The sequence below is a fragment of the Lepisma saccharinum genome, chromosome 28, assembly GCF_977018435.1.
Source record: "Lepisma saccharinum chromosome 28, izLepSacc3.1, whole genome shotgun sequence".
In the NCBI taxonomy this organism is placed as follows: Eukaryota; Metazoa; Arthropoda; class Insecta; order Zygentoma; family Lepismatidae; genus Lepisma; species Lepisma saccharinum.
This window is the reverse complement of record NC_139256.1, coordinates 18,109,337-18,120,793: the sequence shown is the minus strand read 5'-3', so window position 1 is coordinate 18,120,793 and position 11,457 is coordinate 18,109,337. Positions and strand designations below refer to the sequence as shown.

The 11,457-nt window shown below is 37.7% G+C and overlaps 1 protein-coding gene across 1 annotated transcript; it reads right to left on the bottom strand.

Moving 5' to 3' along the window:
* Window positions 1-3,562: 3,562 nt before the first annotated feature.
* On the bottom strand, window positions 3,563-10,217 carry LOC145980667 (carboxypeptidase Q-like). The gene is made up of 4 exons (XM_083113721.1): window positions 9,888-10,217; window positions 8,722-8,872; window positions 4,978-5,227; window positions 3,563-4,366 (listed from the first exon to the last, which is right to left on the bottom strand). The coding sequence occupies exons 1-4, from the start codon at window positions 10,208-10,210 to the stop codon at window positions 3,675-3,677; spliced, it is 1,416 nt and encodes a 471-aa protein (XP_082969847.1). The 5' UTR covers window positions 10,211-10,217; the 3' UTR covers window positions 3,563-3,674.
* Window positions 10,218-11,457: the final 1,240 nt, after the last annotated feature.

Sequence of the window (11,457 nt, the reverse complement as noted above, 5' to 3'; positions counted from 1 at the left end):
ATAGACAATGTATATCATCATGTTAAATCAACCTTGCTTTTCACGATATAAGGTTGAAGAATTGAAATAAAAGCTCCAATTAGCCTAGTAGAGAACAATCTCTGCTCCAAGATTAACATAATTTCATTAATTCAAAAACATACGATGTGAAAGAAGAAGGACGAGAATATATTATCTTAGCCGTTGATTGTACCACAATTTTCTTCATCTATTGTAACTTGATAGTGCGTGATGTTGAGGTGTTAAAATAGCAGTGTAAAATAATAAATATTCATTTTGGGAAATAAACCTAACCTAACCGCCATCACACATAATGCATAAAAAAGTAGTCTTAAGAAACATTATTATTTTGGTCAGTGGCGGCGCTTTGTATTAGATGATTAGTCCCACTTTTTGCCCCTGAAGCATGGCCTCTTAAGTCTCGTCTACCAAGAAAATGTAAACTGCCCTTGCCCCCTTTTCCCCCTAGTTTAGGCACTCAATCGCCGGTACTGATTTTGGTCGTTCTCGATGGCTGCCAATCCATGACGTCATAACTAGGGAGACAAACTTATGGTAAATAAAAACTGAGGAGAGCGGTAAATAAAATGTTAGATCAGCGGTATATACCAGCGGTGGAAAAAAAAATTGGCACACACTTTTCCATTATGAGAGGAAAGAACATACAAAAGAGCTATAAATTGATAAACTACTTCGTTTTTATATACTGTACACATACACAAGTACTTAGTTGTCCAACCAAAAAGAAAACATCAACACATAATCACTTCATTTCTAAATTGCATATCTCAAGTGATTTATTAGTTGTATGTATTTAAAAGATATCCTTGCTGTCCAACAAATAAAATAATCACTACTGCACACACCCAAATACATGTTGAAAATCACATGATGATAAACAAAATTCATTCATGACTGAACACAAATGGCACCATTGTTTCCCTTGATATGCGGGAACAGACTAATCTTATCGCTGCTACAGCTAGCAAGTTCAATGAAACTGAAAGTTGAGTAGACATTCGGGGGAATAAAGAAATGCAGCTTGACAGGGACCGAAGTTTTTGAACAGAGATTATGTGCATGGGAAATCCCAATTTGCAGCGTCTTCCTCATGTGATCGAAGATAAAACGTTCTTCAGCTGCAAGTGGTACGAAACGCTAGGCAAACGTTTCGTTACAAATCGACAGTTTGCGCGCAAAACCTCGATTGCCGGTTTTTGCGTGTTTTCTACTTAATTTGATGATATTTCACAGTTATTTCGCGAAAAGCGTTCATTTCGTGGAAAAGCACACATTTCGCATTACTTCGCGAATAAAACTCATGCATATTTCATCATGGGGGGTGTAGTTACGTGCAGAATGTTCAAAATTGCATCTTTTTTTCACATTTCGCGATTTCGCGCATCGCGAAAATTCAATGTCCCTAGACATAACCAATTTGTTTGTTTATAGGTAGTATATCCAAAGACAAAAGTACACTATTTTCATTCGGTCTGTTTTCCACATTCTGTGATCACGTATTGAAATAAAAACGTGAATAAGCAGGTGACAGCATCCCTTTCCCATCAACAGAATTTCATTCCTTAGAACAGAAAAGAAAAGATAAATGTGACTAAGACCACAGATAAAGATATAGGTATATTAGGGTGGGTCGAAAAAATCGATTTTTCGAGTATCGAATTCTAATAGGGCTCAAAAGTTGCGTATTTGCATGCTAATCAACGGAAAAATATTGAAAAAAAATCATACGTTGGATCTTCAGTTCACGCAAAGGGCCTAAAGTTTGGAGAAAATCACAAAAAACACCAAATTTTACCTTTACGTTCAAAATATACAGGTAACGTTTTTTGGCTTTTAATAGTGCCTAAGTACTTCATTTTAGTTGCCTGAAGACAGATAATTATATTTTAAAACCATGCGCTACATTTTGAGTTCGCACAAAAGGCCTAAAATTTTAGAATTTAGGTGAAAAATTGTTTTTTTTTTACCGTTTTACAAACAGACGCACTGTGGTATTTTCAATTATATATAAAAGGCCACGTTTCTTAATAATTCGTTAATGTGAGTGACTTTATACATTCGACGACCCCCGTGACAGAGTCGTAAGCACATTGGGCTACAACTCCAGGGGTCCCGGATTCGAATCCTGGCCTCGGCACGGGTGTTTGCGAGTGTCCATTCATCAATTTCATCATATCATCACTTATCATCATTTTCGCATAGCCAAAAGTGGCACAAGAAGCGAAGTAAAATATAGCAATACAGTCAACCAATCAATGAATCCATCAATTCTTTTATGCATTCTATTTTGATGAGAGTACATCATATTGCGCCTCTTCGCCAATTACACATTTTTTTTATGAAATGACCCAGAACTCACCACGAGGAGGTGGCTGCAATTGAAGTTCCACCCACAACCTACCCAACCTTCAAACCAAGTAGGGTGTGTTAAATTGTGTTGATTTGGTGAGTTCTGGGTCATTTCATAAAAAAATCGTGAAATTGCCGAAGAGGTGCATAATGATGTACTCTTATCAAAATAGAAAGCATAAAAGCATTGATTGATTGATTGAATTGCTTTATTTTACTCGATTTTTTCGACCCACCCTAATATATATATCTTTATCTGTGCCAAGACCTTCACCAGCATAAGCGGCGCATGGCGATACGAAGGAACTTGCATCATTTCTATTCAGGTCCGCACCCCCAATATTCATCTCAATAGTAATAAAAACAAACATATGTGGAGGCACGTTTACAGTGACAGAGCACGTTAAATGGTCGACTTTCGCCTCGCCATCAAAGTTTCCGGGTTTGAGTCCCCGCCTGGTATTCTTCGTGAGTCTTTCTTCATCAATATATATACATATATAACCTTCAGTCATCCTTATAGTCGCGATTGGCCAAAAGTGTTAAAAAAGCGACGCTCACAATAATACAAATTCAAGCCAATATGTTTAGTGTTACACTGTAGTACATATTGTAATAAAGTAATCTGCTCCTGCATTATAGGTAACCATATACATGTCCAGAAAGTAATCCAATTAGCTTCTGTGTTATTTATTATTCTTAATTGTTACTCAAAAAATAAATTTTCAAACACTAGTGCGCAATTATATATATAATTAGTTGCTTATGAAAATTAGTTACTAAAGGATGTATATTATGTTTTTATTTTATTACTATCTCTTTCATTATCTTTTTTACTTATACAGTATAGATAGGCTAAATATTTGCATTATACTTTTAATACTTTTAATATGTGTATCGTCTGTGTAAACATAAAACTTGCAATAACTACACTATCATGTAGCAAGACGCCAAAGTTGGTGTTTCATAATCTCAATTATTACATTTTAATACAGAAAGTTTTATTCAGTTACCACTTTTGATTATTTGAAACTCTTCTCATGACATTTACACTACGTTCTGTACATTGAAGTCGGACCGGTTGAATGGCTGTTCCATCACCACCGCTATCTTTATTAAAGTGGAGATATTATTAACACATAGTGCTTAGTAATAGAAACAAAAGAACAAGTTTTCGTGAAAATGAATTGTTATTCCGGTTTCATTCTGTTTTGTTAAAGTAGTTGTTGCAAATAATAATAATAATAGTAAGAGTTTATGCAGAAATTAATTAATAATTCAGTAGAATCGATTGACTTCTCTTTTTACGGTTTCGGTTCCTTTGGAATGGTAAAAGACAAATCAGAAACTACGTAAGCAACGACAGCATTGACAGCGAGATTGAGGTCAAGATCTCTCGACGTCTCCAGCGACAACGTATCAGCGTTGGTGTGATGGAACCAGAAGTAACGATCATCTTTAGTGTGAAGCGTGGCCGTCGGAACGCCCCTGTCCGAGAATACTTCAACGTCTGTACCCGGACTGTCACCACTGTACCAGTCCAATCTCGTGGCGTTGATGGACGCCAGGAGGTCGAGCACCTCTTGCACCACGCAGGCAGCCTCCTCCGTACCGAAGAAGCCTAGTCCGAGGGGCGTGAAAGTACCGGTGTCCGACTGGAGAGCGAACACGAAGTCGTCCACCTCCTGTTCGTGGTCTTTGATGTACTCCAGCGCCCCCTTGATGACCTGCTCGTCCCCCGTCCAAAGGATGGCTCTGATCGTCCTCTTGGGCCTCAGTCCGAGGCTTTTCAGCAGAGCGAGGCTGTGCCACGACACGAAGGAACCTCCCGCGTCGTCGTCGGCGCCTGTGCCCACGTCCCAGCTGTCTAGGTGGCCAGACACTACCACCACCTGTTCGGGGTTCGTGCTCCCTTGCAAGTCGGCCACCGTGTTTCTAGATACGAATGGTGGCAGATTCTGAGCCTCCATCTTAAGTCTCACCACGACTGCTTGTCCTGCAAAGAAAGGATGCTCACTATTACATTGTGTATGTTTGACCGGAGGAAATCGGGTCAGAGGGGAATTCGGGTTGTTTTGAATTTACCCCCTTATAACTGGCACACCAAGCGAGAAGAATTCATAGTTACATAGACAACCGATTAGAAAAGGCACTCCCACCTGGCGAACGTGCATCACTGTTTTGATTCATTTATTCAAATATTGTGAATGTGAACTTGCGTGTTTTCAGTGGAAACATTTCATTATGTGAAGCACAACAATACAAAGGTGAATTTGTAAGAATATCACAATTTATATTGTTTAATAACAACATTACTTACACATGAAGTCCAATTCGCTAGTAAGTGAATAACAGTGAACCAATCAAAATATTAACCAAGGAAAGCTACGGAGGTCTCTCGCATTGAACTTTTGCTGCTTCTAAGGGAGAATTTACATACGCTTGGGAACGAGCCAATCAGCAGCAACGTTTCACACCGTAGTAGCATGACTGCTACAGCGTTCGATTGGTGAAATCTTCCAGTGACACGTGTCGCTACGGTATGAATTCTTCCTAATACGTGCGCTCTTGGAGCGGATCACTTATGTTAGTAGTATTATTTCTTACCCCTTTTGTACATTCTGTGTAACATAGCTGCATCCTCCACAGTAATCGCTGCTGCTGGAATTTGAGTCACGTTTTCTGAATACTGCAGGGCTCCAGCGTGTGGACTGGCAATGGAGAAATCCGTTACTGATCTGACGAGAGCTGCAACTGCCCCTACTTCAGCTGCCCTGCTAGCACCATTGTAGCGATAGGTGACGGCTTGGCCGTAGTTCTCGTATTCGTAGTCGAAGAGAACTATCTTGCCCTCAGCCTATAGAAGACAATAGTTGAATGTTAGCATCGGTTCCAAATAAGAAGCAAATTTAACGTGTTGATAATTTTGAACTTGTAGCCTAGGCGTCGTGGAACATAATTATCTTGATAAGCAAATTTCACGAAAACTTCAAAAATTCCCGCAAAGTCCCTTTGTATAGTCTCGTGGTAAAGTTTTCTAGTAAATCATTTTTTATGAAGAAGATATGAAGATATTTTCTAACATAGTATTAGTATTATAAACGGTTTACTACTGTCCATTTCATGATGATTTCACACTTCTCTCTACATATGACATTGTATGTAATAACCATTTATTTTACCTTGTTTTAATTGTTATAGTGTCCTTTTTACGGTTGTATTTGTGTTTTCAGAAAATAACCAAATTTTCGGGGAAAAAAATGTTTTGGGAACGCTTTTTTTGATAATTTGAACTCCTAACTTCCAAACGGAATGATGATCGGTGCACAACATAAATAAAGGTTCTTTAAGTACAAAATAGAAAGTATTAATTGCAGCAGTGAAATATTTCCTCGTGACAACTGAAAATGTCGGATGCTACGATTCGCTTTGTAGTAATTGATATCGACAAGCAGAAAACTCTACAGCGAAGTTCAAAAATTTGTTAATGGTATCCTAAGCTTTTTTATTATATGCGAAATGAAATTAGGAAGAAATTTGCGATATGTCGCTAAACACGCGTGGAACATGCTGCAATTCAACAACTCGAACTTTTCAGTTACACTTCCTTACTCCACACTAATGTGTGCTAAAATTTCAAGTTTCATTCCTTCCCGGTGTTTCTAGGATTAACTAATATAAAACATCAACATGCTTTGTGCCTTAAGGAAAAACAAATTGGTAGTTTTTAAGGTAGTTCCTTCTCTCCTTTTGTTTTTATTTCATATCAGCTAAATCTCAATATAATTACACTTTCACTTACATATGTATACAGGGTGTCATTTTAATGGCGCCCACGGACCACGGAAACGTATAGAGGACATCAAAACAAACAACTTTTCTCAGTAACATTTTTCTCGTTGGTGCGTCGATTCGACGCTACAGCCGTTCAAAAAAGACCGTTTTGCCGCCTGGATGCTGGCAACCCAACCCAACATTTGATTGCATTTGTGACGTCATATACCGTCGTGAAGCGATGCGTTCCAGGGTTTCCAGGAACACACATATTCTGTGAAAAATAACATAGCTACAATCAGCCACATTATGTACCGTAAAAGAAAACGAGAAAACACGTTATTTAACCTAACAGGAAGTAAACAAACGATACGAAAAATGGTAGAAAGAAAATAGAATTCAAGTGGAAGTGGTCATATCGAATCTTGTATCAGCTTACATGTAAATATTTGCAAATCTAGTTACAAAATTGGCATCTACAATTTAGTCTATCCACTTCGTTCTTCTGATACTAGTTGTCTGTGACACACTGAACAGATGACAAAATAGAAATGAAAGAACTCAAAATTCCAAAGGTAAGCTACACATGATATAATGTATGGCATGATGAGGCAAGTGACAAAAATGGTTGAAAAAACAGGGATATAAGTAGTAGTAATACAAGCTCTCCGACGACTGTGTTTATATATGCACCGGATACACATATAATAGTTTGCAACTGTGAACAGGGCAGTATATTCGCTACTGATTCATCATTAGATTGTTACTGCAGTTGTACGTGTTTTAGCCGTAATGTAACAACGTGAACCTCAGATACTTCAGTTATCAGCACAAAAGTACCACAAGGCATCTGGACTCAAACCTGTAGATATCAACCTTGCAACGAGATTTGCGAATTTGTTGACATGTAGTTGGACGTAAACAGCCACATGTAAGCTGTAATTCCAATAAAATGTATTGTTGTTGATATTTGACATGTAGGCTGAGACAAAATCCGATATTGACACTTCATTTTGAATATGTTTTTACCCTTTCTCATATCGTTGGTTCACTCCCCCTTCCCCTGAGATGACTTCTGATCTTCTGACTTGTAGGCTATGATGTTCGGTCTACTGGACGCGTCTCTCGCTTCGTTTTACACCTAATCATGTGGTTGGTAGTTTGTCAATTTTCACAAAATTTGTGTGTTCCTTGCAACCCTGCCGTGCGCTGTTTCGCCGAAGGAAATGACATCACAGATACGATCAAATGTTGTGTTGGGTTGCCAGCATCCAGGCGGCAAAACGGTCTTTTTTGAACGGCTGTAGCGCCGAAATGACGCACCAACGATAAAAATGTTACTGAGAAAAGTTGTTTGTTTTGATGTCCTCTACACGAATCTGTGGTCCGTGGGCGCCATTAAAATGACACCCTGTATATGTTATTCCCACAACAAAATGGTTAATTGTTCCCGTAGAAATTACGAAAACTGAATTCGCTTTGATGAAGAAATATAAATTTTACTTCAGTTTAATGTTCCAATAGAACCATTTTGAGATATATATCTCAAATCGTTCTGTCTCTCTTTCTCTCCGCCTGCCTTTATCGTATTGTTATTGCTATAAATTATAACAATTAGAACTTGTAATCTACACCTTAAGAGGAAGTTGCAAATAATAAATTGGCGCGTTCTAGTGAATGGCAGTACGCTATCCATAATAAATATCGATTTCAAAATTGAACAAATCACGTTTCTTATCGGTTGGACATTTCTTTCAAGTGAAACATGAATCTTGAAGAGAGAAAAACCGTGTCATTTCAATGTGAAATACCAACAGCAAATTCTTATTCATCTACGTATATTACAATACTCTTTGTGTAAACTCAATTCAATGTTGAATCCAGCCACTTTCCTCCGGCGGGGGTATCAAACAAACTTCCCAGTGGGGAATGTCATAGGCAACAAATAATGCTCATTAAACAATACTAATATTTTTAAATTGCCCTTTATCTCTAATAGGTAGTTAAATTAACTGTAAATTTCGATATGACTGTACAAGACCATTCCTCAGCAAACTGTTTTCTTACCAACCGTTAAAATAGCTGTAAGAAGTTGAAATGTGTTACAACAATAGAAGCTTATATTACACCGGATCTGCCGCTCCATGCTTGTCCATTGTTGAGTTTCAATGAAATTGAATTTTATTATGTATTATGTACTTTACTAGTTATCAGTTATCGAAACGGAGGATTATTTAAATTCGTTCATTATTTTGACTTTAAATTATAAAGAAGACCGAAATAGAGTTTATTATTACGAGAAAGCCATAGAAAGTACGTTAAATTAAAGTCAATGAATGGAATCCAAAGTGAACATGATTGCCAAATTTCTTTGCTATTGTCCGAATACTCTGCCAGGTTATTGTAATTTTCAAGGGGGGACTTTTCAATTTTCGGGGGGTGGTATTTTCTATCGGGCGAATCCCTGAACTCATCACTGCTCATTGATTAATTATTGATTGTCTGAATTGGATAAGATATTTGGTATATCACAAAATATTTCAACATTTATTTGAGGCCCAAAATGTGCTTTAATACCTCTGCTGCCATTGAGTCCAGTTCTTCAAAATCTCTCACTACAATGACGTCAGCGGTGATGCCATCTGTTGGAGTTCCAATGCTCCCCCCAAGTCCAAGCATTTGCATAGTTTGGTGCCTAGGCTCTAGAAGTTCAGCTGATTCGTTCCCCCTGTAAAAAGGGTACCGAAAATCCATTAGTTGTTTCGAAATGTGGTGCTCATTGTCACCATCGCCATGTTCTTTGTTGAAAAAGAAACATATTTTCAGGTAATAAACATTATAACATAGAAGAAATTTAAACTTCATTGTCCTCAGTCAGTGGTGTACCCAGGATTTTATCTAAAGAGAAGGCTTGACCTAGTGTGATACATATGGTTGATAAGATTTTCCAGTAAATATTGTGTGTCTTCCAAAGGACTTGTATTAATTAATTATTAAAAATCGTATTTAACAACAATATAAAACATTCATCACAAACGTGGATGTGATCACAGCCATTGTGTACATATATGTATAATATAGAATATGGATGATTAAGAACAATCCGCAGGACATACCTGTATATTATAGGGTATTTTTTCAGTTCTCAAGATAAGTATATCTTCTTTAACTATCCATATTAAGTCCTCCACTTTACTTCAATTTTATTTTTCTCTCCTGGATTTTGGTTGGCTTCAATCCCATCACCACACCTCTTTTTGGTTACACCCTTGTTTTCAGAGAGGGAAAATTAGCCTTGTCATCGATTGTTGACTCATACAACAGGAAGACAGACGGACTCTATTTTGCATTACACTAAAATAGGTTATATCTTTAAATCATGATGTTCAAGTTCACGATAGATAGAACAGATTGTTTAAATAAAAATAGGGCCTCCCCGATGGCGTAGTGGTATCGTCGTCGTCTTGTAATCAAGGGGTCCGGGGCTCGATACCCAGTGGAGACACAGTGGTACGGATCCCACTTTAAACTGTAGGTCCAGTCCCGATTAGCCTTTCTGTGCACAAAGTGGACTTAAAACAACAAATCAATCAATGTTTAAATTAGTATCTCTGCTACTGGGACATACTGTAGTCTTTACACTTTGTAATGCCGTTCTCTATAACAGTACAGACTTATTTTCCGCATCCCGAATACTTTCAGACACTTACGGAAATTTAGTTAGGTAGAAGAAATGCACTTACCTAATCCAGTATGGTATGGTTGCATTCTCAGCGTGCACATTCTCCAGACCCGCATTCTCCAGTTCCCCCAGAATATAATCAATGGAATTTTCCAGAGCATCGCTACCGGTGAGCCGTGGTCCGAAAGTATCCACAAAATATCCAAGCGAGTCGTACACCTTTCCAGCATAGTCAGTAACGGCGCCGTCGATAATGCTTTCGGCAATTGAAGCCTTGCCACGGATTTCTTCAATCCATTCTTCAGGCAGATTACACTGAGGATCCGCAAGCAGCGCTGATCGCAAGAATGCGAGAATTAAGACCAATGCTAGTCTATTGAACATCTTGCAGGACGTAGGCAAGTGTAAGCTTTTCAAATTCAGACAGACGTTGGGAATCTCCTTGGCATTATCTAACATCTCAGGTAAGCATCTATTGTCTGTTGAGTGCTTGAGCGTCTGATAAGGGTAGTATAAAATGATAACTTTATGACATAACGTTTTTGTTATCGGTCACAAGTACACAAAGTAAGCGACCATTTGTGCAACTATATAGAAATACATCTTAGATGACTGCGGTGCTCGGCGTATATAATACATGTGGCCTCCATAACCATAAAGTATAAAATAATTCAATATATATCAGGTACATTTCTGTTAGATAGTCCAAATAAACAGTGTCATAACTAATAGGCTAAATAACAGATTAATATAATATTTATTATTGCTTTACCAATGTTCGAAGTGAACAGGGAGACCAACACCCACTTCGAGAATTATTTCTGAAACTCTAAATTTCGATTTCGTTTGCGATCAGGAAGGGAAAATTCCTCCTCTCTGAGAATACATATGTATTGTCATAGTTATGTTTATTATTCATCAATAACTTTCAGTTTTTAAATATAATTTGAAGGCAGGCAAGTTAAAATTATATTTCTGGGATCTGTCAAATATTTGTGAAAACGCGGGAATCCTTGAACCGCAAGTTATTATAAAAACTGTGTTATTTAAATCAAAAATGATTTGCAACTTTTAATAATTATTTATTTACTGATTGATTGAAGTCAAATTTGTTGGCGCTTCAGCAATTAAGCTATTTGCACCCTTCAGATTCTGCTTTATCATTCATTTTTAAAGATGATGACAGTGTTTGAAGTAATGTGTTTAGCTTTTTGAGAAGCACGGGCCTTTTACGCTGTCTCTGAGGAACATTTTAATGTTTCCATATTTTAAAATTTGTTCTGTCTGTTCTCTCGAAGTTTCCTATACAACCTTGCACTTTTAACCTTTCTCAAGAGATCTTTCATATACCCACTTTTTAACTTTTAGGTAGGAATTTTAGATAAAGGGATTCTCCTCGTGTTGTTGTAAGGGTGCAGAACGACCATATGTGCCAACAGACCCAAATATTTTAACTCGTTCATTCATACACATTTCCTGCATTGTTATTGCGACAGCGGATAAAATTAACAGCAGTGAGAAATTGCCGTGTGCATGATTCACGTGCATGTGGCAGCGTCGTTGAGTTATGCCAGCGCCCTTCATTAACTGCATGTACGCTTATTGGACATAGCTTCTCCCAGATAGTATGA